General features: G+C 49.0%; 4 protein-coding genes and 1 non-coding gene across 7 annotated transcripts; 2 read left to right on the top strand and 3 right to left on the bottom strand.

Annotated features, from left to right (window-relative positions):
- Nucleotides 1-1336: 1336 nt before the first annotated feature.
- On the bottom strand, nt 1337-3753 carry LOC120959348 (uncharacterized). Its single transcript, XM_040382653.2, has 2 exons — nt 2257-3753; nt 1337-2169 (listed from the first exon to the last, which is right to left on the bottom strand). The coding sequence occupies exons 1-2, from the start codon at nt 2464-2466 to the stop codon at nt 2026-2028; spliced, it is 354 nt and encodes a 117-aa protein (XP_040238587.1). The 5' UTR covers nt 2467-3753; the 3' UTR covers nt 1337-2025.
- Nucleotides 3754-3839: 86 nt separating this feature from the next.
- On the bottom strand, nt 3840-8465 carry LOC120955812 (uncharacterized). Its single transcript, XM_040376994.2, has 2 exons — nt 7387-8465; nt 3840-4827 (listed from the first exon to the last, which is right to left on the bottom strand). The coding sequence occupies exons 1-2, from the start codon at nt 8041-8043 to the stop codon at nt 4597-4599; spliced, it is 888 nt and encodes a 295-aa protein (XP_040232928.2). The 5' UTR covers nt 8044-8465; the 3' UTR covers nt 3840-4596.
- Nucleotides 8466-8567: 102 nt separating this feature from the next.
- Nucleotides 8568-17342, bottom strand: LOC120955811 (kelch-like protein diablo). Of its 2 annotated transcripts, none has more exons than XM_040376992.2 (5): nt 16515-17342; nt 14139-14236; nt 12519-14034; nt 12239-12426; nt 8568-11349 (listed from the first exon to the last, which is right to left on the bottom strand). In XM_040376992.2, the coding sequence occupies exons 2-5, from the start codon at nt 14180-14182 to the stop codon at nt 11325-11327; spliced, it is 1773 nt and encodes a 590-aa protein (XP_040232926.1). In that variant the 5' UTR covers nt 14183-14236; nt 16515-17342; the 3' UTR covers nt 8568-11324. The 2 variants fall into 2 exon arrangements, with proteins under 2 accessions (XP_040232926.1, XP_040232927.1); XM_040376993.2 differs by having other exon boundaries at nt 12519-14031.
- A 281-nt stretch (nt 17343-17623) lies between these two features.
- Nucleotides 17624-25362, top strand: LOC120956434 (tyrosine-protein phosphatase non-receptor type 23). Of its 2 annotated transcripts, XM_040377902.2 has the most exons (7): nt 17630-17890; nt 18035-22372; nt 23193-23336; nt 23760-23888; nt 23975-24350; nt 24432-24551; nt 24634-25362. In XM_040377902.2, the coding sequence occupies exons 1-7, from the start codon at nt 17807-17809 to the stop codon at nt 24747-24749; spliced, it is 5307 nt and encodes a 1768-aa protein (XP_040233836.2). In that variant the 5' UTR covers nt 17630-17806; the 3' UTR covers nt 24750-25362. The 2 variants fall into 2 exon arrangements, with proteins under 2 accessions (XP_049465089.1, XP_040233836.2); XM_049609132.1 differs by lacking the exons at nt 23760-23888; nt 23975-24350; nt 24432-24551; nt 24634-25362 and adding an exon at nt 23557-23691 and having other exon boundaries at nt 17624-17890.
- Nucleotides 25363-25967: 605 nt separating this feature from the next.
- Trnar-acg (transfer RNA arginine (anticodon ACG)) lies at nt 25968-26040 on the top strand. The gene has a single exon. It is a non-coding gene; the product is annotated as a tRNA-Arg (tRNA).
- The last annotated feature ends 294 nt before the right edge of the window (nt 26041-26334 follow it).

Raw genomic sequence — 26334 nt, 5'->3', positions numbered from 1 at the left:
TCTCTTTCTCTCTCTCTCTCTCTCTCTCTGGCTAATAAATTCTAAAGGTGCCTTGAATTGTGGAGGAAATGGAGTATTCATCGCAACGCTCGTGTGAGTTGGGTTGAGTGCTATATGCACCCCTCGTGCACATATGTTAAGGTACAAAACAGGTAGTTACATCGAATCTAGCCATTCCCTTCACTATCGCACACAAACAGTCCGTAATCGAAAAGAGAGCATGAAATTAGGGTATAAAATTCAATCTTTTTTTTCTTCTTCCTAAGAGATAAAGCTCTAAAAGGGTTCCACACCGCTAATCGATCCCTTGTTGCAGGAAAGTATATAGATTTTGTAGATACAATCAACGAGTTCGTGTAACGCGTTCGCTATAAAATCTTGCTCAAATTAATATCCAAATTTCAACACCATAACGACTACAGATGATATCGACAAGGTTGGGACTTCTTAACAGTATACTACGCAACATCAAAAGGAAGTGACCCAGAAGGGAACCTTCTCTACCAACACTAACGGCTTGCACTGGCATATGCAACTCCATTTTGGGTTTGAAAGGGGTGGGAAGAAGGGAGTTGGTTTTGTATGTCATCAGCACTTGGTGCCATCCTGCAATACAGTCGTTTGCATGCTACAGTCTTGTACTCTACGCATTTTGTTTTCCTCCCTCTTTCTATAGCCTCATTGCTTTGGCTCTACCGGTAAATAAGTTAGATAGATAGATCTTAAGCTAGCCCAAAACATCATCATCATCATCTTCCGCTTTCATGTTAACGCAATACTGTTACTCAGTTTCTGTTTGCTAGACCAAACCCGTGTCTAGTGTCGGCGCTTAAAAACTACTCGCCAGCTGCTGCTTCACTGCTTCAGCGATCTGCTCTAATTAGGCTGCATTGATCATGATCTTGAATATCATGTTATGAGTAAATGTGTGTGTGTGTCTTTGTTTATGGTGCATCGTGTATCGTGTACTACAGTCTAAGTATTGCCATGCTTGCCATACTATCTACTAACAAACGTATAAGCACGCAACACGCATACACAAAATACATTGAATTTTGCCTAGTCCTCGACTCCTCCAAGCTACCACAAGAGTAAAAGAGTGCGACTCTGACGCGTGCTCCCATGCGGAGGGGTGAAAATACTACCACACAACTACAACACATCCTAACATTCAACATCCCATTTAAATACTAGTTCGACAGAGCAATATGCTTTTAAAATGGGGACCGTTTTGGTAAATGAAATCTTACATTAAAGCTACGCTATTTTACCCTTTTATGCAAACTTTTCTTTTCTTTGTGTTTTCCCCACCGCCTCTGTTTGTTTTGGAAGGGTCTTTTTCTGTTTTTTTTTTCTTGGAAGAGTGTAATGAAAACTAGAAAGCTCGTGTTACGCTCAAAAGCCTCCTTCTTAACACTTAATCGGTGGTTCGTTTTGGGGTTCTTTTCATTTCTTTTTTTTTTTGTGCGTCTTCTTCCAAGCGGAAGGAAGGTGCATGTAGTACCGGACGTCTTACAGTCTTGGGGAGGTTTCTTTTTGTTTGTTTCTATTCCACAAAGTGTTCAACACCATTTGGTAGAGAAGGAAGCATTACATGCTCTTTTCGTTTGGCCACGCTCTCGTACGATAGCAATTATGATTTTGGCAAGTATCTTTTTGGGTGCAGCTGATAAGCTTTTGGAAGCCGTCTCCTATCCCCGTAATGCTGGTTTTGTAGCGCCAATTTTCCTGATGCCTCTCCTGGGGGAGGTTGTATGTTTTTTGGAATACAAAAATTAAAACAAACCGGACAGATTGGAGTTGTTAGGCACTTTCGGGCGAATGGCTGAGCGTCCTTGGCGAAATGGCAATGCAGCGCCGGTGGAAAAGGTGTGCAACAGTTTGTATTGATTTAATACTTGCGGTATGGCGGTATATCCCTACCAACCAACCAGCCAACAGCCCTGCGGGCCCCCGGGTACCATTTTCTCCCGGCGCTGGAAATTGAAACGGAAGTGGAAGCGGCAACAAACCCCCGGCCAGCATTCACATCACCAGACAGTCGTCACATTCGCCCTGTGCATCGTCCTCGCAGTCACAAAACCCGCAGTCACCGCCCGTCTCCTCGTACCCGCAGCAGGTGCAGCATTCCTCTTCCGCCTGTTCGATTGTCACTTCCTGCGTGGAGAGCTAAAAATGGAAAGCGAGATTTAAACATAGAGACATAGCCCAACTTCCCAGCTGAGGCAGTAAGCAGCTAAGGCCCTCCTCCCTTACCGGTTCGTGGCTGATCACACCCTCCACGTTGGCCGACGCGCTGGACGACGCGCCCGGGAACAGCATCTCCGGCGGAAACAGATACGTATCGTAGTAGTAATGGCTGTGCGTGACCTTGATGTGTTGCTTCAGCTTCTCCTGCGACTCGATCGGCATATCACAGAGCGGACACTTGAAGCTCAGCACCGCCACACCACGGTCCGGTTCCATCCTGCTCACACAAACGGACGCACACTGCACAGAAGGCTCCACACAGTAACCGAAACACTCGTTTTTTTCCTCGTGTGCCACTGGTTTTAGGTCCGGCCTAAAACAGCACCATACGCTCGTTCGGTCGCAGCGGGGGACGTCTTTCGTCGTATGCGATTTGCATGGCGATTAGCGCGGGGTGATGGGATGATGGGACCTGCTGCCAGATTAACAGACTGCTTGTCTTCCTTCTCAGTCTCAAATTCCTGCGGATCGGTTGTGTAGATTGTGTCTGCGTGTGTGTGTATACGTTTCCCTTTTTTTTCGGCGCGGCAAAGGACTTGCAACACAAAACTTGGCTTAAAAATATGTTAACATCGTATCGACTGTGCGGTGTGCTGCGCCTGAAGGTAGACAATCTGTGTCGGAGGCTGCTGACAGTACGCGTACCGTGCAGTGTGCGCCTGCCAGTAGGCAATTGCCGTTGGATGCGTATGTGTGTGTGTTAGTTGAGCACTGACAGCGGTAGTACACACGCTCACTCATAGAGGGAGCTAGAGAATACGCACAAAGGGCGATATTTCTTTTGGAGGATCTTTCTTTTGGATATAACATATTTTCAACGGATTCTTTGGAGGGCTTAAAATTTGGTTGGTTGGAGAATAATTGGAATAATTGTAATTAAAAATCACACCCAAATGGCCTAATTTAACGCCTAAAGTTTTCTAAAGGATTGTTTTTAAATATTTTTAAATTTTTTGATAAACAATTAATATCATTATTACAATTATCAAGCAAAATGACAATAGAAACAAAGTTTTACTCATTCAACAAAAAAAGTTTTTTGATGCAGTGGTCTAATGGATAATGATCATGTATGATCCTGTGGTCTAATGGATAATGGAATCCTACACAAACAACCTTCATTTATGTTTTTATCTTAATGAAATTGCCCAATTATCGTACTTCAAGATGGTTGACGCAAGCTTATACGTTGCTTATCAGGCAATACCTATGGCGGTTAGTGTCGGAAGTTGGCAAATCCTACGAACACCTCACCATAAAGTCGTCTGCACATTTGGCAGACGGTAAGATAAGTGTACGAGAGTGAGTAAGTTTTTAGCATCGTTGTCTGTAATGCATTATCTGTTCTCCAAATACCGAAAACGTGTTATTGAAGAACCAGAGGCGCTAAACGGTATCTTGGGGGGTTTGGACACACACAACGTCTACCTTACGCTTCCGGTTAGCAATCCGATAAAGTAATCAGCTGATAAACGATAATACTTATACGGCAATACGACCGCATGGCCATAAACATACAATGAGTAATGAAATATTGCACTTTCAGTGTCATCAGCTTAGCTCTTTACGTGAAAGGTAAAAACAGTGGCTACAAAATGTAAAATTTATCTTATTTCTACTTTTATGCGAGTAGCACACACGCTCGTACATACATTTGTTTATCATTTATCATATAAGCTCAAGGGCAATACTGAACACAAACGGGTAGGAAGGCTCAGCTTGGGTAGCAATCGGTATTTAACGTTCCGATAAGGGGATAAAACAAAAACAAGCTATTCCAAAAATTACACTGTGTTAACTTACTATATTGGCAGCTTTCTAACCGCTGTACCATCCCCTTAGCCTGCATTAAAAAAGAAGGAAACCCTAGCTAGAGGAGATATTTTGTGGCACACGTGGATTACAGTTTAGAGGCGAATCTCTGCTCACACCGGAGCTGAGGATCAATACACACGCTCGGATCCCTGTCTCATATGCCCGGTGAGAAATGGAAAGCTCCATAATTTGTTATCCTAAGTTCAGCTCAATATGATACACTAAATTAGGTCCGCTAGGCTAATCTGCTCACGTTAGTAGTATGACACTGGACAACCGAGATGGACTTTAGATGGTCTTTTGCATTCTATTTTGCTGTACATACTTGTACACTTTAGCAGCAATAGAACACGCAGTAGGCCTTAGCACCACACACTCTTCGTTCCATCTCCCTCTCTCTCTCACACACACACACATACAAACTAACTCTAGTGCGTGGCTATGAGTTAGAAACGGACGGGTGTAACGATTGCACTAGTTTCGCTCCAATCTCTCTCTCTCTCTCATTCGAGAAGTAACCAGGCCTTAGGCTCACATTATGGAGCAGTCGAACGAACAGCAGTCGGCACAGTCGGCGCACCCGATACAATCGCCACAGCCGAAACAGTCCCCACAGTCACCGCAGCCCAGCAGTCCGCCGCAACCACAGCAGCTGCCGCAGCCGCAGTCGCACAGATCGCCACAGCCGCACAGATCATCGCCACCGTCCTCGCCGCAGCAGCAGCAGCAACAACAACCATCTGCATCGGCATCACCAGCGTCCTGCAAAGAATAAGCAAAGCAACACGTCAAACTGGAACCACCCTAGCCACACAAGAAGGGATGAAAGGGTCAGCATGGATCGAGGCAGGCAGGCGAACCGTACCGTAACGGTCGGTGGACTGGTGAGAACGGTCGTGGTCGTTCCAACCGTAGCGATGTCATTCAGCACCATCGGCACGAGCAGATACGTGTCGTAGTAGTACGTCGTGTGCTCCTCCTTCACGTGCTCGTCAAGGTCGGCCCGCGTCTCCAAGACAACCTCGCACAGTGGACAGTTGAAACTCATTCTCGATCTCGGGCAAAAACTTATCCCCCTCCCCCGAACACTGTGCACGTGTGTTTTTACGTTTCTAACGCACACTGACCGTACCGCAACCGCACCGGCTAACGTTGGAATCGATTCTAAATAACGCTGTACCCTTGCGACCCGCATGCGGTCATCTCTGCTGGGACTGTTGTTGTTTTGGCAGCTAAGGTGCAACCAATACGAGTAAGAAAATAGAAGGGGTCTCTTTCGTCGCAAAAGAAGCGCGACCAAAAGCAACACACAAACACACCAATACAGCAAACGGCAGCCAGCCCCTATCGAAACGACGCTCGAGGGAGATTTCGGGGGAACGTTTTGCCGCGAATGACATCACTCATACTCAATGCGAACGATGCCGGGGCATGCATGGGGCGTAAGGGCAGTAATAAAAAGAGAGAAATCCCCACGGCTGTGGTATTTTGATGCAGGGGTACTAGCAACAACAAACACTGCTTCCCCCCCCCCCCCCCCCCCCCCGTTTTGTGGTGACGTTCGCGATACGTCAGAGGCTTGGGAAATAATAACATTAAGCAAAATTCAACGCTGAATTCGCCGTGAATTTTGTTCTCCCCGGATGAGCCAACAACAACAACAACATGCCTGCCTTCGACTATTTTTGTCTAAATTTTTGGTGTTTTTTTTCTATCGCTGTTACTTGGAATGATTATTGGACTGATGAAGGTTCAGAATTAATCACTGGATCGTGATGGTACAAGAATCAGTTGTTGGAATAACATGAATTCGAAATCCGATCCTGTACCGTCATGAGTTTGGGTTTGGTTCCAGAACCGAACTCAACCGTTACCCGTTGGGTATCAGTTCCGAGAAAAGCTCCAGTACTAGTGTTTGATTCGAAATTCGGGTTCTGAATTATCCAATAAAGGTTATTGTTCAGCATGAGATATGAATCAGTTTAAGGACAGGGATGAGGATGAGTAAAGCATTTCTCTGAATAGACCAGGATTACAACCAGTTCCAGTAAGCGTACTGAAACGGTTGCCGAATTAGTTTGGGTTCGGAATCAGTCCCAGAGCCGAGTTGGTATCATCATTAGTCCCAGCATATGCACGAGTTACGCGAATCTATTCTGGAGCCTTATAGGATTCGCGATAAATTCCAGGATCGTTATGGGTTCCGGTCTAGTTCCTGGAGCAGAAGAGGTTATGTATTGATTAGATACATTAGACATGATATGTGAATCATGTTAAGAACCCTTTCTGATTCTACAAGTTTACGAGACCAATGCCAGTACTGGCTAGGAACTGTTACGGGTGAAAGGGTTACGATCGGGTTAAGTTCAGACTTCGTCGCAGAATCTGAATAGTTATTTGTTAATCAATTGCTGAACCTTTCAAGATTCGGAATAAATTGTAAGACCGTTCGGGATCAGTACCAAGACCGGTATAGGGTCTAGTTCGCTTTCAGAGCCTATATGGAGTTAGCATCAATTCCGACAACAGTATAGATTCGGGTACTAGCCCCAGAGCTAGAACTAGTATCGGGAATTGTTCAAAAACCGGTATGGGCTAAAGATCAGTTCTACAACTGGGTTAGTTTTGGAATTAGATATTTCAAGGACTCACAGCATATTGATTTGCGTTGCACCATAACTCGGTCAGATTAACTGGTGTCTACTGGTAGTCGTAAAACATTTCTAATCAATAGTTTTCTTGAATATTCTATATTTTAGCGTAGCAACAATTCCTAAAGAACTCTCTGAATCGGTACATTGACCAATCACATTATCAGTTTTAAAGATCCGATCATATGATGAAGGTTTGAAATGCCTTCTCTTAGTGCGACTAGACCCAGGTTTATGGTCCCTGGCAATAAATGCGCACATCAACATCAGTCCCGCTTATCACTGTTTACGCACCTCACGTTTCAAAAGGACTTCGTCTCTTACAACCGTTAAGTAATACCCTTATACGTCATATCACGACCTGAACCCGAAAGATAACGTACTGTGACGATACCGATAAGATATCGACCAGATAGTTAGTGTCTCACCGTCCACACGTCTGGCACGTTATGACGTCCCACAAGGTAGGGGTGGATTAAGCAGTACGCAAACTAAGCGGCCGCGTGGGGCCCCGAAGTCTCGAAGGGGCCCCTAGACACTCCCCGCTCACATTTGCTTCCCAATCTTTCTCTTGTTTAGAATTCCTCTTCTCACAACTTCTCACTCGATCCGTATGACCGCTTAGGGCCTCCCGTCGTGTTAATCCGCCTCTGCCACAAGGACGACTTACCTCCATCTGTGGAATGTATTCCTCCGTCGGTTCGCCCATCCGTCCCAGCTCTCCCACGTTCAGCTCCTGCATGTCCGGCACGGTCACGTCCGCCTCTACCGGCTCTTCCAGCGGCGTGGTAAACAGGTCCGGCGTCTCCCCAGCATCCGGTACGTCCTCGGGCACCGCTGGTTCTTCCTCGCCCTCGGGCAGGTAGTCCATCACGCCAGCCACCATCGCCATCTCGCCGGCCGAAACCTCCACATCGGTAATCTTATCCACCGCGCGTGCCATTTTCTGTTCCATCCTTTCCATCTTGTCCATCGTTTCCTCCCCGACCAGTTCCGTCAGCATTTGGCCAGCACTGTTCGTCATAGCCTCGCTGAATGCCGGGTTAATGTGGCCTCCTTCCGTGTAGATGCCCTCCGTAAAAGCCGTCACGCCCAGCTGACCGACCGGGGTCGCCGTGAACCCATCGACAGCGCCGCGTGCCATCGATGATTCTCCACCGGCCACTGCACCGACGGCTCCAGCACTATTTCCCAGCGCGTATTGGCTGAGAGACGGGGCCAGCGAACTTAAGCTTGCGAGCGATTCCGGCCGTACATTGTCAACCGCAGCATCGGCCAGTCCCGATCTTGGACGGGAATAGGAGCTACTGACTGGCACACGCGACATCGTTTATCCCCTTCTAGACCGAACCAGCACCGACACCGAAAACTCTCCGTTCACCGTGGTGGCGCAACGCAAACTACATAATGAAAAGGTTCTCCCCATTCCGCGAGATCAACCATTTTCAAACGAAATTAGTACCGGTTTGTCCATAAAGTTAACTTATCGTGCGTAAAAGATAACTAACGAAGGGAATAAAATGATACCTGGCTACTACTATTATTTTCTGGCCACGCGGCTACTATGTGGTGGGGGGTGTAGGCGCTAATCCGCCAAATTTCATGATAAAGGAAATCAACGACGGCATCGATCCGGTTCATGGAACCAGATTATTTAAACATGTTCTTCAGATTCCTTCGGTGCCCGGTGTTCCCTGAAAACAGACTTTAAAAAAAAATACGTTACACGCTTTTAATCTCCCCATTTCGTCGCAACCCAGCCCTTACTTACGCAAATTGTCATCATGTTCGATTGCACGGATTAAATACGAACAGTTAAGAGCTGTCGCTAACAGCTTGATTGCGTACACGTGTTTGTTATACATAGTTTTCTTCATATACTTTAATAGTTTCTGTTCACCGACCTTCGCAAAATCACATTCGTACAGCTTCATTGACCGTTTAACAATTAAATCTCTTCCTTTTCCCGTGCGTGTCGTCCCTCCGAGTCTAATAAATTAGCATGAAACTAAATCACTACATGATGAGAAAGAGCCAGCGAAAAGAAGCGAGAGAGAGAGAGAGAGAAAGGCGATTTTCTTAAATACTAAACACGAAAACCGTTCACATGTTTCGGTTAAAGAAAAGCAGTGGGTGAAAGGATGTTTTTTTGTCCACCGAGGAAACGTTTGCTTTTATACACAATTTTAAGCCACGACAGTTGTTAGAAGCAGTTGTCACCATCACGGATTATGAGTTTTATCTACTTACACAATCGACAATGCCCTTCTTCACCATGCTGTGACACCATCGATTGTCAGGAAGATACACAACAAAAAGCGTCTATCAAGTGTACGCCGGTGTTGGCATCAATTTTGTAACAGTGTGGGAAAAGGGAAAGGGGTACACGCGGCTGGCTAATTGCTGCTGTCCGCAATTCTGAGAATTTGATCGCCCACCAAACATATCTTATCGGTGCGAATGCTTATCAACTAATTCTTACACCACACTGACCTTCTTCGCCGTGGGAGCGGGGAGACTGGACTGGACTGGAGCCGTGGAAGCATTTTCGTACAGTGCCGGCTCTCTGCCGCTAACGTTCTCTTATTCGTTTGATTCCCCGTGGGACAGCAGATTCGATGATCTCTCGCTCTCGCCCTTCTCTGCCTCTTTTTAATTACCACTATTTTCCTAAGACTATTTTTCCACTATTAGTTCGACATTTTTTCTTCCGTTTGTTCACCCTTTCGGTTAAAGAAGTGGTTAGAAACCGTTGCAAATTATCTATTCCGAACGCCGAGTAAGACTGTGAAGCACAGAAACAGAAACGGAGCATTGCTTGTGTTTTATAGTAATTCCTAATACTTTCTACTGCCATACGTTTGGAAACGTTTTTCCTCTCCTATTTTTTTAAATCTTTCCCTCCCATCATTAAATAAGAGCATTGTGTTTCTTCTCTGTTACACACGACACGTTTGCTTTCAGTTTAGTATTTGTTGTTCTGCTTGTTTTTTTCATTAGTCCACTGCCAGTGTGCACCATCATGTGGAGAGGAAATTGAATGTAAAACTAATAAACTATAACCACGCACCGTTGCTGTGCCCGTTTTCGGGCTTAGAATGAGCATTTTAGTAAGCCAAACAATACATCGCACAGAAGAAACGGAGAACGAGAAGCAGAGCGCAAACAAAACTGAAGTAACAACACATTAAGCACATGCGGTGATATTCTTTTTTATGTTAGGTGTGGGTGTGTGAGAGCGGTGCACATGAAATCACTGTTTTAACCCTAAACGCCTGCGGACGCATCTTTATCTTTGTTATCCTGCCTTGGCCTTCGTTTTTGCCCTGTTTTGTTTTGTCTAGTTGTGACAATTCCTTTCATCGTGAAGATTGAGATCTATATGCAACGTTTTAAGGGGGTGGGGTGGTTCTATATGTACAAAGTGGAAGGTTGTAATCGTGCCTACTACATGCTAAATGTATGGTATTTGATTAGATCGGACAATAGTGAAGTCAGCTAGAGCTGGCCCTTTTTTTTTTTAAAAAAAAAAGAACAATATGAAACCATCAGCAAAGCAAAGGCAAAAGCAAATGATTGTGGCTAAAAAAAATTGCATCAAAAATGGAGAAAAATAAAAAGATACAACAACAACAAAACTTGTAAAAAAGAGTAAATGTACAAAACACATAAGCACTGTGAAGAGCCAAGTGCCAATTGGTATTTTAAAAAATAAATCCACACACCACACTTTTTTCTTGCAGTGTGTACACAAATAGAACAAAAAGAAATAAAGCAATAAAAAAACAGACCATATCAAAAATATTGAACGTTGTTAGACAACAATTATGCAAAAAGCACTTAAATAATCGCATTTTTCTGTTGTTGTTGTAGTTGCTGCTTGTAACTGTCTCTTCTTCTCTCGCCTCACGCATGTAAACACTTCCGAAAACGGAAGCAAACAAATAAACTGCTAGCTCTTTCCCTCTCTCTCTCGCTCTCTCTATTTGAAACTATCGATAAATGATCTCCCCTAATAACTTAGATTGTTTGCGTGTATGAAATTAGCCGCTGTTAACGTGTGTGTGAGTAGTGTGAGTCGCGCTTTGAACCGAAATCAAAATCGGATGGACTTGAACTCTACCTGCCTTCCAAAACTTGATCAGGGTTTGCTGCTATCTAGTGTACGTTATGTGGTATGGATTTACTCTAAACTTGCCCCCTTCCTTCCTAAGCATTATTTTGCCTGCAATTAAACTTCCCCTACGCACCGACTGGCAGTGTAGTGTGGAGGAGCGACAACTACCTTTTAATTTAACCACTTTTTGATTTAAACCGTCTAACCTTTGCCTGCCTTGTTGTTGTCTCCTTTTTGTTTTGTTTTTGCTCATCTCTGCCCACACGTCTTTCTCTTTACTTACTAAAAAACACAGCAAAAACTTATAATACGCGTGTCCGCTTTTTCCTACAAACACACACACACACACATACACACATACAGTTTGCTCATTTGTACGGACCACTTCTGTTCCACGGCACTTCGCCGAACTGCCGCACCGTGCGCTCCTGCCTCGCGCCGCCCGACGGCGCAGCAGCGCAGAAGCTGGCCGCATGTGTTTTGTGTGAATGTTAAACAACGGAATCTTTGCGAATCCTAAAAGTAAAGGTAAGTAAAGAAAGAGGTTTTGTATGATTGTTAAAACAAAAGTATATGAGCAAAACAAAAACCCAAAAACCACCACGAAGCCAAGCGCGCGCACGTAAGCGCTGGTGACCGGGCCGCGGTGATGGGTGAAGAAGCGGTGTGTGGTGGATGGGATGGAACGTGTGAGAAGCGTGATGAAGGATGAAGTCGGGCGAAAGATGGGGGAGAAAGGGGGGAGAATGATGAGAAAGTCGCGTGAACGGTGTGATGGGAGGCGGTTTGGCGATGATTTTTAAAATGACACCTTGCACACACGCTGCTAATTATAGAACGACGAAGACGAAACTAAGAAAAGAAAAGCGCACAAGCGAAACAATGGGGCTTCTTTATGAAACTTTGAACGCGTACTGAAGAGAAACAAAATTTTGCTTGTTTAAAAAAAGCATAAAAAAGAAAGAAAAGGCTGACTAAAGCATTAACTGACTCATGAATAGCGTGTGGCGTCTCTTTAGAGGCTCCTTTCCCAGCAACGTTAAACGCTTCTAATGCTAAACTTCCAGACGTACACTTTGATGTACAAGCCTACACTCGTTTTTCTCCCCTCCTCTCATTTAACAACCATATTCTTCCTATCACAAACAAATCGCACTCCCCCCTCCCCCCCCCCCCCCCCACGGACGGATAGGAAATAGAAGGTTCCATCATTGCATGGTCGTTTGCGGAATTGCACACAGATTACGGATGAGGGCAGGGCAAAGGAAAACACGGGAGATTGAGAGAAAGAATCCAGAGCACGACTGCTGGGGGTTAGAGGGCAGGCAGGCAGAGAGACAGACGGAGACAGCGAGAGAGGGAGACAGAGAGGGAGACAGAGATAGAGGCAAAAGCGACTATTTACCACATGTAGTTCTCGGTTTGGGGGGCGCGCATCACACCGACGCCGCCACCGAGCCGGCGATAGTTCATGCAGCCGCACAGGCGCCACTGGTTCGTTTCCGGATCGTACACCTCGATCGTCTTCAGGTAGGCGGTACCGTCAAAGCCGCCGACGGCGTACAGCTGACCGTTCACCACCGCTAGTCCAACCTGTGTTTGGGGCAAAAGCACATTTTTGATTTAAACAATTGCCGTGCGCTAAAATTCAAAAAAAAAACAATAACTCGCAATCCACGCCTTACCCCACTGCGCCTGGACGTCATCGCGACGATCGGGCTCCACGAGTTGGTGTGCGGGTTGTACCGCTCCGCCGACGACAGCTCCATACAGTCGTCCCGCCCGCCGACGGCGTAGATGAAGTTGTTGAACACCGCGCAGCCGAGATGTTTCCTTCGCGTCGACATCGGGCTGACGGCGCACCACTTGTTCTGCCGCGGATCGTACCGTTCGACCGTGTTGAGCGGGCACTGCCCATCGGAACCGCCGATCGCGTACAGGTAGCCGCCGAGCACGGCCACCGCCACCCCGAGCCGGCGCGTCGTCATCGGCGCCACCTTGGACCATTTGTTCTCCTTCGGGTCGTACCGCTCGACGTGGTTCAGGCACTGCACCCCGTCCTGGCCGCCGACCGCATACAGGAAGCCGTCCAGCACCGCCACCCCCACGCTGGTGCGGCAGCTCGTCGTCGGGGCGACATCGCAGGACCACTGGTTCGTTTGCGGATCGTACCGCTCGATGCTGTTCAGGTAGCTCTGCCCATCGTGGCCCCCGACCGCGTACAGCAGATCGTTCAGCACGGCGACCCCGACGCCGCAGCGCCGCTTGCTCATCGGCGCCACCATCTTCCAGTCGGCCGTTTCCGGATCGAACCGCTCCACGGACGCGATCGCGTCGCCCGAGCACCAGCCACCGACCGCGAACAGGACCTCGCCGCGGCGCGTCGGCTTCCGTGGCCGGGTGCGCGGCCCCTGCATGAGCGGGCGCTCCTGCGGCAGCAGCAGATAGTTCTTCGCCTCGTCCACCAGATCGCGGCACGCTTCGTCCGACCGCACCAGCAGATCCGACCCGACCGTGCCGACCAGAAACTTGGGGCTGAGCAGCGGCATCCGGACGTGCTGCAGGACCTGCGCCAGGTGCTGGCGCCGGTCGGCCACATTGTACTTCAACCAGGCCATTACCGCATTAAACACTTGCTCCTCCGATCGCACGTTCAGCTCGTCGCTGCAAATGATGTCCACCAGCTGGCCGACCGGCAGCAGCAGAAACTCCTCGCTCTCCATCACCTCCTGGAAGTTGTGCTGCGTGAACTTGTCCGCGATCCGGAGCAGCTCCCGGCAGGAGTGCGTATCGGCGAACGCCCGTATGCCGAGACAGTTCTCCGGGTCGAGCTGGCGCTTCAGAAACTCGCAGCAGATGTCCTGTATTTCGGCCAGCTGCAGCAGGCAGGCGGCCGGCAGCAGCGGCTGCACGTTCGACTCCTCCACCACGATGTGCGAGGTGTAGCAGAAGTCGATCAGCAGCTCCATCGCGTTCTCGTCGATGTCGCAGATCGTCACCTCGGTCTGGCGCGACTCCTCCAGCTCACCCGTAAACATCGCCCGGAAGTACGGGCTGCAGGCGGACAGGATCACGCGGTGGGCGAAGATTTTGCGCCCCTTCACGTTGATCACGACATCGCACAGCTCCCGGTGGCGGCGCAGCACGTTCAGCTCCTGCAGCGTCACCCGGGGATGCTTCTCCGATGTGTGCGATAGTCTGCTGGAAGGGTTTTGGAGACAGAAGAAAGGAAAATAGATCATTAGAGAGATTTTGGAGTTGGACGAGGCCTCGCCGGCATCACAAAGGCATCTACTACTACTAACCTCGCCGGTGACGGTGGCCGGTCCGATATGAGCACGTCACCCATTCTGTTACCCGCAAGGCGCAGCGGGGCAGAGGCCCAACCCCACACGGTATCTATCTGCAAAGAGGAAGAAGAAGAAGAAGAGACGGTATGTTTAGAACGAATTTGACCGAAATGCAATCACTTGGTACGGAATGTGCAACCTTTTTCTTTTTGGAACTAAGGCCCGTTGCCATTAATTGCACAAAGGTTACTTGGACCATCAGAGAGGAAAAACCAAAATCGTCTTTTTATTGTGCACTGAAAATTCTTCCGTCCGCGAATGACGAAGCGCAACTAAAAACTGTAAGAACCTGTCCTCCGTGCCGTTCGATCCGCGGTCCCGCGTAGCGGTAGTATTTTCTAACGCTCCTTTCCAAACAGGTTAATTCGTGCTGGTGCGCCAAAACGGCAACGGGCAAAGAACGTGGCAGCAGCAGCCGCGGTTCTAAAAACGAGTTCCCGAGATTTGTTTCTCGGCTGGTTTTTGGCCGGGCCGTGACGATGCGATGCAGCCGGACTCTGACCCGGTGTGGCGATAACGGTGCTCCCACTGGCTGGCTGCAGTGTTGTGGCGGTGTAAGCCCTCGCTTGCGCGCAACCAAGGTACGCAACCAGTACAGTGTGTGACACAAATAATGCGTCATCGAATGAATTTAATTTGTTTGTAAGAATATATTTGGATTTGTTTTAGCTTTTAAAATTAATACATTGGAACACTAAGATTTGGCGTTATAAATTGCGTTACTGTTTAAAAAAAAAGCCCTAATAATGTTTACAAATTCCATGTTTGTTTAAGTAATTGAATGGTCGTGCGTTTCAGTTTCTTTTCTCAAGATATTATTGTCGGATTTTTGTTGTATCTTCTCAACGCATCGTACGACATTATGATTTAAGCCCGTGGCAGTTTCCATCTGATGCGATTTTATCAAACGAATTTTACACGAAATTTGACCGATAACGTCGGATGTGCGATTCATCATCATCGGATCATCTCATCCGATTTTATCTGTCAATGTAATTATATAGGTTATGGCGGAACAATATCAAATTATTTTTTTTAAATAATGGATGATCTTCCGGAGTCGCATGTGTCCGGAGTCGCCTGAAGTCACCCAGAGTCGTGCGAAGTCGTCCGGAAGATAAAATAACTGTCAGATAATACATCACAGCAACCAGCTGATGTGCAATGTAAACAAATAACGTTTACAAAATCGCAACTAAATCCATTAAATGACTTCAATATCAAGCAATTCGTCAATTTCCAGCCAACAATTCATCATTTCCTCAAATTAGAAAATGTTCTGCGTAAGAAGATACTCTTATTAAGTGAATTTTGAAAGCGGATTTTGTATTTCCCCCAACCCTTTAGCTATATCTGTCAGATATTTAACTTGTCAAATAGTTCATTGCGCTGTATATCTCACCTCGTGTAGCCGCGCAACGATTACTTCGGACAACTCCAAAAGACCCCGGATGACTCCGGATGACTCCGAACGACTCCGGATAACTCCAGACGACTCCGAACGACTCCGGGCGACTCCAAATCCGGGAGACTCTCGGGCAACTCCGACTTCGGATATTGCTGGGAGGACCTACCTTCCGGAGTCGGTTCCGAAATTATCGGAATCGGAACTATTCAAACAATTGAATCGACAATTCAACCTCTGTTGCAGTTAAATCTGAGCTGATAATTCCAGCTTTTCTTGGCGAAATTTTTAAGAACTTTTATAAGTAGTATAAAATTCTTTACACAATATTGAATAATCATCGTATCTCAACAAATCCTTCCCAAAATTAGCCTCCAATTTCGTGCTGTAGACAACGCTGTGTACTGCACTGTACATTAGCGCAGATGCAATTTGCAAGGATTCTAGAGCAGCAGCAGCAGCAGCAGCACACCATCTGCTACGCGTGGAAAACGGCAAATCGCAGAAGCCGGTGCGCGATGATGGTATTGATTGTTTCTCCCAGCCAACAAAAAGGGGTGGGGGTGGGGGATGATGGGTAACATTTCAACCCGTTTTCATCACACCTCATGCAACCCCTCACTCGAATCGTAGGTCCAGCTAGGTCACAGAATTATTCAATTTAATTTAATTTAGAGCTGCTTCTCCGCACAACCTCGCTCTTAAACATTCTGCTGAACCCATGTGCACACCCAATTTTCCACGCACACAGACACACACACAGTACGACGTGATCCTTGACCTGGTGCGCCGGGGGAAGGGATGGTTTTTGCACGAATTTAAGCCGCTGGTTGCACAATTGTAACCCCGTTTGGCACACCACCCACCCGCTCCCCTCCACTACCCACGACTTGCTTTACAATATAAGAAACCCACCCACTTCTTACCTTTGTAACTTTTATTCACACCACGGTGGCGAGCGGAAGCGGGCAGCCCTCTCTTTCTTTCTGTCGCGCGAGCACACACACGGACACACACACACACGCACGCACTCTATCTCGGGGGACCGCCCGTAAACCCTTTCCGCGCTTTGGCTACACCTTTAATTTTACGCGAAAAAACTCACGCACAACACGGATGTGTGTGTGTGTGTGTGTGGATATCGCCGTTCGGATTCTTCTGCTTCTTCTCCCACACACACACTCTTCGCTTCTTCCGCACGCACGTCTTCTCGGCCCCTACCCTTCTGCTGCTGCTGCTGCAGCAAACCAAAAAGGGCACCGTTTCCTTTCTTCACTTCTCTTCACTGCACATCTGCCCCACAGTGTTGACCAGCGGGGGTGGTGGTGGCAGTAGCAGGACGGCAGCACACACTGGACGATGCTGGCGGGACCATCTTTTTCCCCCAAAAGCGCAATTACGCTTCCACCTTCTTCACACCCGAACCGCGAAACACTCTCCCAGGGGGGCTTTTCTCTTTTTTCACTGCTTTTTCACGAACGCACACACACGCACACAGCAGGAACACACTTTTGCACGCAATTGCTCACTGATGTTCCTGTTCTTGTTGGCAGGTCGTTTCGTTTTCGATTTCGATTGTGTCGGTTGCTTTGATCTGGCGGAAGATGATCACCAAACACTCTTTTCACCTCAAACACTGCAGCAAGGTGCAGTTTTCTTTTTTTTTCGGAAGGGTTCAGCTAGGTGAACAATTATATTTTCGTTCCCTTCCGTGTCGTACGCGAAAATGATGATGATGGGTTTGTTTGACAGGCGCGAGCGAGCGAAAAGGCCCAGCGCAGGCAGACGGGTAAGAGAAGTATTCAACCCGAGGTGTCGTAAACGCATACACAAGAAAATTATTATAGTTTCGATTTTTTCTCGTAAAAATCAAAGTTTTCTGCCTCCAAATTTATCTTAATTTCATAAAAATAATATATTCTATTTTTTAATTACTTAAAATTGCTTTTGTTCGTGTGTTTTTCTAAAAATCAACACCATTCCCGCATCGTTGCGTTTGACAGCGGGACGTCCCACCGTGCCTGATCGGCTGTTGTTTTGTCAGGGAAAGAAAAAAAAACAACAAACCGATTCCGTTCTTTGGAGAAGAAAGAAGAGAGAGTGTGTGAATATCGCTGGGTAGTGTGTTTGTGCAAACGTTCGGGGTTTTCGTAAATTCACCGTGATAGAGCGTCCAGATTGAGGATCACCCGAGTGTCCACACCAGTCCGCCCCACCAATGGAGGCCGTGCCGCGGATGCCGATGGTTAGCTTCGAGCTGAAAACCAGCCCGGAGCAGACCAACTTTTCCTCCCTCAAGCAGGTAGGCAGGGTGCAGGAGGCGATAGGGGGGAGTGGCAAATGAATCATCGTTTTCTATGGAGGACGTCACAGCTCAGCCTGTCGTAAATTAAATTAGCATTTGCTGCAATGACCTCGCTCGTTCTTTATCTTCCGTCCCCGACAGTACATTGCGGAGTACTACCAGGAAGATCCGGCCTCGTACAGCAAGGAATGCTATCAGCTCGAGCAGCTCCGGGGTAATGCCGTGCGGCCGACGCGCGACGTCGACGGGACGGCCACCGTCCGCCGCTACTACTGCCAGCTCCACTCGATCCAGAACCGGTTTCTGCTCGGGGCGGTGAGCGAGGGCCAGCAGCTGCTCACCTTCCACTGGAAGGACCTGTACTCCGGCGCGACGCTCACGAAATGGAACCTCAAGTACGAGATGGCAGCCGTGCTGCACAACTTTGCCGCGCTGCACACGCAGCTCGGGGCAGCCGAGGGCCGGGCCGATCCGGAAAGCATGAAGAAGGCGTGCACCCACTTCCAGTGTGCGGCCTGGGCGTACGGGTACGTGAAGGACAACTACGCGCTGCTGCTGCAGGGCGACCTGTCGACCGAGCTGCTCATCTTCATGCAGGCGCTCTGTCTGGCCCAGGCCCAGGAGTGCATCATGGAGAAGAGCCTGTGCGACAACCGGAAGTCGGGCATCATCGCGAAGGTGACGGCACAGATCGTGAGCTACTACAACTCGGCGCTGGCGGCGCTGCTCACGCAGAGCGGGGACGACGGGCGGGTGCAGGACATTGTCGGCAGCAAGCAGTTTAAGGAGTGGCGGCGCTACGTGCGCTTTAAAATCTCCTACCTGTCCTGCATACTGCTGCTGTACCAGGGGCAGCAGTCGGAGGAGCAGCAGAAGATGGGCGAGCGGGTCGCGCTGTACCAGGCGTCGTTCGACAAGCTGGAGGAGGCGCGCAAAGAGTCGAAGGGGCTGGCGAACATTGAGCAGGTGAACGACGCGCTGCAGTTCACGATGGACGTGGTGGAGGCGAAGCGAAAGGCGGCGAAAAACGAGAACGAGTTCATCTACCACGAGGAGGTGCCGGATCTGAGCGCGATCACGGCGGTGCAGGGCGCGAATCTGGTGAACGGGATCGCGTTCAACGTGACCGACCCGGAAGCGATGGGCGAGGACATCTTCCATCGGCTGGTGCCGATGAAGGCGCACGAAAGCAGCTCGATGTACAGCGAGGAGAAGGCTACGCTGCTGCGCACGATCGGTACCAAGCTGGACGATAAGGAGGTGGAGCTGCAAACGTTTATCGACTCGCTGAACTTGGACGCGATTGAGGCGCCACGGACGGCGGACGATAAGCGACTGCCCCAGGGGCTGGTGGATCGTTGCGCGGAGCTGCAGGCGAAACCGAACGCCATCAGCGATCTGGTGCAGTCGATGTCGACCCTGGCCGATACCTGCTCGGACGTGGAACTAACGCTGAAGGAGATCAAGAATCTGCTCCGGCAGGACGAAATCCGGGAGGAGCAGTACCAGGCCAAGATCGGGCAGCGCTCGAACGGTGGCGCTCACATGGTCGAGCTTGGGCGCGAGCTGGCCAAATACCAGGAGGCGCACAACAAGGCGGGCGAAAGCAACGACACGCTGCGGAAGGCGATGGGACTGCACGTGCACAATCTGAAGATACTGTCGCAGCCGCTGCCGGACATTAAGGCGCAGATCCCGGTCTGCACCGAGCAGTTCGACGAGGCGGTCTTCCAGGAGCTGAACACGATCGTGCAGAAGGTGAAGGAAATGAAGGTGCAGCGCATCAAGCTGTACCAGGAGCTGCGGCAAAACATCACCGACGACGACATCACGTCGCAGCTGATCGCCCTCGAGGGCGGTGGCTCGGAGCAGAAGCAGAAGATGGACGAGCTGTTCCGGAAGGAGCTCGGCAAGCACGATCAGCTGGTCGGGTTTCTGGAGCAGAACATGAAGGCGCAGGGAAACATACTGAAAGCGCTGACCGAGGTGTACGCCAAGTGTGCGCCGGCACTGAAAAGCCTGTCCGATGTGAAAACGAAGCGCGATCAGTTCTTCTCCTCGCTGTCCGCTTCGTTCGACGTGTACGAGGATTTGCTGTCGAAGAGCGCCAAGGGGCTGGAGTTTTACCGCAAGCTGCAGAGCAACGTGCAGAAGCTGTACTCGCGGGTGAAGGCAGCCTGCGACGTGCAGGAGGAGGAGCGCAACCAGAAGCTAAAGTCGAGCAATGTGCTGAAACGGTCGTCGGTCGATAGTGGAGCGGTTGGGACGATCGGTGGTGGTGCTGGGGGCATTTCGAGCAGTGGAAGCGGTGGTGGAAGCGGAGGTCCAAAGCTGAAGGACTATCTGAAGGCGGGCACCATTAGCTTGGGATCTATAAAAGCGGCAGGGGTGGATAAGAACCCGACTACCCATTTGCCTTCTGTACGACCTGCTCCGGTTGGTTCGGAAAGTAACGCGCCGGTGGTAGGGATGGCGGGAGGCGGTACGGGAGGATACTATCAGGATTCGTACACCAATTATCATCAGCAGTATCACCAGCAACAACAGCAACAACAACAACAGCAACAACAGCAAATGCAATATGGAGGTAATTCCAACATGTCCGTCGCAGGAACAGGGTATGATTACAGTCAGTACTCTACCCAGCACCAATCTCAGCCACAGCCATCTGCCACTGGCTCCACCGTTGCCACGGGATACGTGAATCCAATGTACCAAAATCAAACCTCCACGAACTATTACTACAACAACAATCAGGCACAGGTGCCTCAGTCATCGAACACAACCGGATACGACTACGGCCAGTACGGTCAACAGCAAATGCCTCCACCGGCGCAACAGCCCTCCCCAGCTCCGTCGGCGTCATCCGCTTCGTCCGACGTAACCCAACAGCAAGCCTCCTGGGGCCAGCTGAATCAACAGTTTTCTGCCATGAATCTCCAACAACCGACGGCGGATGGAAGTTACGCGAATCAAACCGCCGGCACGAGCTCCAATCAGGGATATTCACAGGTAGCGGCTTATCAGAGCTCGGTTGGAGTTAACCAACAGCAACAACAACAACAACAGCAATATCCAACTGTGTCACAACCCAACGCCTACCCCACACCCTACCCGACATCTTCGAACGAATCAATGACGTCCGTGTCTTCGTCTCAGGACGCCGCCACCGCCGCCTACGGAAACTACGGACAAACAGTGCCCCAACAGCAAGCGTATCAGCAGCCCGCACCGCAGCAAACGTACGGGGCCGGCTCCTCCACCACCCCGTACTACCAGCAAGCGCCTTATCAGACGGAACAGACTGCCTCGTACGGGTCGCATCCGGGCTATTCGTACAATCCGCAAACCGGTGCGTACGACTACACCAGCGGCTTCCAGTACGATTCGAACAACGCAACGGCCGGCTCGTACGCGAACCAGTACGTGTCCAATCCGCAGCTTGGCAGCAGCAGCATGGCCACGACGTACTCCGCATCCGGCCAAACAGCGGCACCAGCATCGGTTGACTCATCTGCCTCCCAGCCGTATCAGCTTTCCACTGGCGGCACTCCAGCGCCCTCCGCGTACCCACAAGGACAGCCCGCGAATGCAACTTCATCCTACTACAACCCAACCAGCGGTGCAGCAACCTCCGCCGGCTACTATCACCAAACGTCCACCTACTCCACCGTGCAATCGAACCAGTATTTAGCATCGCAACCCGATCCGGCCACCGTGGTGCAGCAGAGCCCACTGCCGCCAGCGGCGCACAGCACACCGAACGACCCCACGGCCAATGTGGCGCACTATTCGCATCACACCAACTCGTACGTGGACAGTACGGGATCGCAAAATACGACAACGACCACCGCGTCATCATCATCCTCCTCCACCACCCAGCAGCAGTCGGTCGTGTCGCCGCAAACGACGCAGTCGAAAAATATTGACCTCCTCTCGGGGATTGATTTTTCGCCCGCGCTAGTCCCACCGATTGCGGCACCAATCTTGCAGCCCCAACCAACGGCCGGTTCGATCGTGGGCAGCACCGCAGTCGATGGGAGTGAAGCAGCGGCCAGCGTTATTCTTACCCCAACGAAAGCTACGGTTGTGGAGAAACCGGTTGTGGAAAAGGCGGTCGTTCCAGACCCGGCTCAAACCGTTCCGACCGCTGTGCCCGCTGCGAGCTCGTCGGTGATTGGGGAGCGCAAACCAAGCCTGGACAACCTGTCGCTCTGCTCCGATCTGAGCTCCAGCTTCGACTGGGAAAGTGCCTCGGTGTGTGGTGCGACCGCTTCGGTGTCCGGTGCTGCCGCCAACCCGGCGGACAATGTGTTCCTGCGCCCCACCAAACCGGACCCGTTCGAGGATGGGGCGACGCTCAAGTGGTTCCACAAGGAGGTGGAGCGGTTGGAGAAGTTTGTCGAAACGAGCGGCGTGAAAACGCTGAACGGCACGACCCCGCTGGATAGCAAGTGGAAAGAGCTGCAAGATTTGCTGGTGAGTTTGGGGTCTAGTGAGCCTCTCGCAATTGTTCTGAGTCGTCTGGAGTAGTCCGGAGTCGGCTTTAGAAACAAAGGCTTGTATACGAAGTGCATGCGCTAAAGTTAAAGATTAAAACTCAATTAAATGAAATTCCTGATCACAAGCACGTTGTACCGAACGGCTCCAATTGACTCCGACCGACTCCAATCGACCCTGGACGACTCCGAATAACTCCGACTCCATTCAACTCCGGACGTTTCCGACTCCAAACGATTCTGGACGATTCCGGATGACTCCGATTCCGGGCGGAACTAGTGGTTCCAAATTTGTCGGAGTTGGATCGAAGTAGTGCTCCAGAGAACACATCACTAGTTTTGAGTTTCAGAAGTAGTGATGGGAAAAAATGAAATTATCGTCGGAATTGATTCCGGCTAGCTCCGAAGTTTTCTGGAATCGATTCTGGATAGTAGGTCCGGGATCAGTTTTCCCGAATCGATTCTGAAATCGGCTTCGGAATTGGTTTCGGAATCAGCTCCGGAATAGCAATCGGCTCCGGAATTGACTCTGAAATCGGCTTCGAAATCAGAATCGGTTCTGGAATTGGAATCTGTTCCGGAATCGAAATCGGCTCCAGATTCTTAATTCGCTCGGAAATCAGAATCGGTTTTGAAATCGGAATCGTTTTCGACATCTCCATAAGAATATCGATGAGAATCTCAGAATCAGAGTCGGAATCGGAATAGGGTAGTTCTGATTCTGAGCTCCCACCACTACTCAAATGGATAAATATTGTGTGCAAAAAACCCGTATAATGACTCATTTTCCCATGCTGCAGGTAAAGGAAGAGGCAAAGCGGCAGGTGAGCGTGGCCCGCCTGTTTCCGGAAAAGAATCGCTCGATCGACTGCGTCCCGTACGATCACGCCCGCGTTCAGCTGTCCACCGATACGGACAATTACATCAACGCGGTTTACGTAAAGGTGAGTTCGTTTGTTTCGTTTGAAGATCGCAAAAAAAGGACAAGCTTATGTGGTAACCGGACATGATCGCGAAAATTCTACTTGATAGCTATGGAAGTGGAAAGAAGCCTTTATTTGAAACAACAAACAAAAATCGATTCCTTGGACTTTGTGTTTAATTTTCCTTCCGTTCTTTTTTTCAAACTTTTTCACCTTTTTTAATCAAAAAAATAACTAAAAGTTTCAAAAGGATTCAAAATTGGTAAGTTTAAGTTTCCCCACCCGGCCTCGCCACTATTGCCCTTTATTATACCTGGCTAGCTTCATTTTCCACCATACAGATCATACCAAACGCTACTAGAATTGATTATTGTTTGAAGAAAAGCGGAGTTTATTTTGTAATAATATTATTACCATAAATTTGTTCTCCCTCTTCCCACACAGGACCTTGGGTTTGGCTGCCCTCACTTCATTCTCGCCCAAGCGCCGCTACCGAACACGGTGAACGATTTCTGGAACATGATCTGGTCCCAGAAGTCGAACGTGATTGTCTGTCTGCATACCGCCAACGAGGTAAGCTGTGTGCTTTTGCTGCATTTTAGCACAAAATTAAGCAACTATACAACGCTCTCTGCGTCCTTTCCCCACCTTCTCTAAAGCTGCTGGATCCCTTCTGGCCCACGGAAGTCGGCAAAGAGCTCAGCTACGGTGACGTATCGGTAACGCTGATGAAGCAGTTCGACCTAACGCACTGCACCGAGCGTACGCTGCGCATCAGCATGCTCGGCTCGGACTACTCCCTGACCGTGGCACTGTTGCAGCCGAAGCTGTGGCCTAAAAACTCGCCCGAACAGATACTGGGCGTGGCGCAGAACCTGATCGACTCGTACCGCCAGTACAACCAAGAGCAGAAGCTACCACCGCAGCTGCGTCCGCTCGTGCTGAACTGCCTGAACGGGACCGATCGGTCGAGCCTGGTGACGGTGGCGATCGTCACCATACTGGCGACCCAAACCAGGAAACCGCTGCTGATAAGTATGTGAAAACAAAGCCAAGAGAGGCACAATTACACGATACACTAACACACTTTTGCCTGTGGCAATTTTCCTTTTGCAGATGTGATCGACATTTGGTACCGGATCTGCTGCCAGCGGAAGGGTGCACTGCGCGATCCGAACTTGATACAGCTGTCCTATCAGATCGTGCTTAATAACGGGCATGGCATACTGAACAAACGTAAGCGCCGTGCAGCTTTGGAGCGATTGTTTTAGTTTTTAATTGTTAACGTGTTTCATCTACTCCATTTCCACTGCGACAGGTGGCATACTGACGTCGTACCAAATGAAGTCGGCCCAGGTGGCAAGCAGCACCGTCAAGGAAGAAGCCAACAACGATCCGTTTAAAGATCTCGATCCACTGTGGAAGCTGAAGTAGTGTAGCGCGCGCAATAACGGGGAAGGGATCGTTTGTGCTACCCGGCGAGATTGCTGTGATTGCTGTTTGAGACTCGCTTGACCCGCTGACTGCTCGAGGGAACGATTCCATTGATTCCGCGTGCATCGTGTAGGGATTGGGAAGGAAATTCTCTGTTATTCATTGCATATACCGCTTGAAAGCGCATCTTTTGCACTGACGCTATTTAATCATACTCTTTGCATTGCAGCAATTATTCCATTTTTATTCAATCGTCTACACAATTCTATTTCGACTAATATTCCAAATTGTTGACCATTTATTGGGGTATATAATGTATAATGTAAACGTATATTTATTTATGTTGCTATCAGGAGAATGAAGAGCAATAATATGTTGGATGAACAGCACACCACCACTTGGTTGGAAGGGAGTTGTATTTAAGCATAATAGACGCAATTTTATTTTTCGTTAAATTTAAAGAAAGACACAGAGAGAGAGAGAGAGAGAGAGAGAGAGAGAGAGAGAGAGAGAGAGAAAGCGAAGAGAAGAACAAAGCGTGAAAAAACGAGGTAGAAGCCTGGGTTTCTTCGTTTGGCAATAAACTATATCTATTATTTCTATCGTAAAAGGACATCAACGCCTCTCCTACCCACGGTTACGCTTGTCTGTGAGAAAGAAAAGAAAAAAACACTGTTTTTAAAAATCATAAAACTCTCCTCACCCCTTTCGCTTTTATGGAGCTAGAAAAAAAATTACCCAGGACACTGGGTCCGGTTGGATGACGGGATGTTATTGGTGGTGGACCGTTCACAAATCAGCTACCCCTAACAACAAGGCCGTTCATTCATCATCAGCGTCGACGCGATTCAGGTCATTTCAGGATCACTCTGCCCCCTTTAACCGCTGATGTGCCGCCCGGATGAATATGCATGTTTGCCGGAAGGGTGGCAGAGCATAAATTACCGCCATTGTAGGAAGAACAACACAGCAATCACTACCCGAAATGCGTTCAAGGATGCATTCGATTTGGGGTTTTTTTTTGTTTTGCTTCTCCTCATTGTTTTAGAGGATTTTAACCGGAAGCCTAAGGGGGTTTAAATGGGTAGTGGAAAAATATTAAGTTAAAAAGAACATTTATTCTAAAGAATTATAAGTTTACTGAATTCATTGCCATCCGGACTTAATGTGTAAGCGTGAGAGGTGCCGGTTTGTCAATAAGCACTTTGCCTCGCAACAGGTCCTGTGGCGCAATGGATAACGCGTCTGACTACGGATCAGAAGATTCCAGGTTCGACTCCTGGCAGGATCGCACATTAAAGTTTTTTTTTTCAATTTAATTAAGAAGTTTATGAAGAAAAATAATTTTCTTATAATATCTAGAAAACACACACACACATACACACACAAATATTCCATCACAATCAATTGAATGTTTTTCCCTTCTCCCTCTACAGACACTTTTCAATCCCTCTCCCTTGATGGCTCTCGCTCACTGTGCCGTTTCTCTCGCGCCCTTTCTATCTCTTTCCCACGCGCTCTGGCAGCCGTTCGCACTTTCCTGCTTTAATGCCCTTTCATTCGCGCGTCACCCATCGGTTGGTGC

The sequence above is a fragment of the Anopheles coluzzii genome, chromosome 3 (assembly GCF_943734685.1).
Source record: "Anopheles coluzzii chromosome 3, AcolN3, whole genome shotgun sequence".
Taxonomy (NCBI): Eukaryota; Metazoa; Arthropoda; class Insecta; order Diptera; family Culicidae; genus Anopheles; species Anopheles coluzzii.
The sequence above is the reverse complement of the archived record's forward strand: the minus strand, read 5'-3'. Positions and strand labels throughout refer to the sequence as shown.

Excerpts from the sequence above, each read along its gene's own strand:
- LOC120959348 (XM_040382653.2), bottom strand. The coding sequence starts at position 2,466 with ATGGAACCGGACCGTGGTGTGGCGGTGCTGAGCTTCAAGTGTCCGCTC. Across the intron at positions 2,170-2,256 it reads GTGTGATCAGCCACGAACCG|CTCTCCACGCAGGAAGTGAC; the intron begins GTAAGGGAGGAG and ends TTCCATTTTTAG.
- LOC120955811 (XM_040376992.2), bottom strand. The coding sequence starts at position 14,182 with ATGGGTGACGTGCTCATATCGGACCGGCCACCGTCACCGGCGAG. Across the intron at positions 14,035-14,138 it reads CGGCCACCGTCACCGGCGAG|CAGACTATCGCACACATCGG; the intron begins GTTAGTAGTAGT and ends AAACCCTTCCAG. Across the intron at positions 12,427-12,518 it reads TGACGTCCAGGCGCAGTGGG|GTTGGACTAGCGGTGGTGAA; the intron begins GTAAGGCGTGGA and ends CCCCAAACACAG.
- LOC120956434 (XM_040377902.2), top strand. The coding sequence starts at position 17,807 with ATGGAGGCCGTGCCGCGGATGCCGATGGTTAGCTTCGAGCTGAAAACC. Across the intron at positions 17,891-18,034 it reads ACTTTTCCTCCCTCAAGCAG|TACATTGCGGAGTACTACCA; the intron begins GTAGGCAGGGTG and ends CGTCCCCGACAG. Across the intron at positions 22,373-23,192 it reads AAGAGCTGCAAGATTTGCTG|GTAAAGGAAGAGGCAAAGCG; the intron begins GTGAGTTTGGGG and ends CCCATGCTGCAG.
- LOC120955812 (XM_040376994.2), bottom strand. The coding sequence starts at position 8,043 with ATGTCGCGTGTGCCAGTCAGTAGCTCCTATTCCCGTCCAAGATCGGGA. Across the intron at positions 4,828-7,386 it reads AATACATTCCACAGATGGAG|GACGCTGGTGATGCCGATGC; the intron begins GTAAGTCGTCCT and ends TATTCTTTGCAG.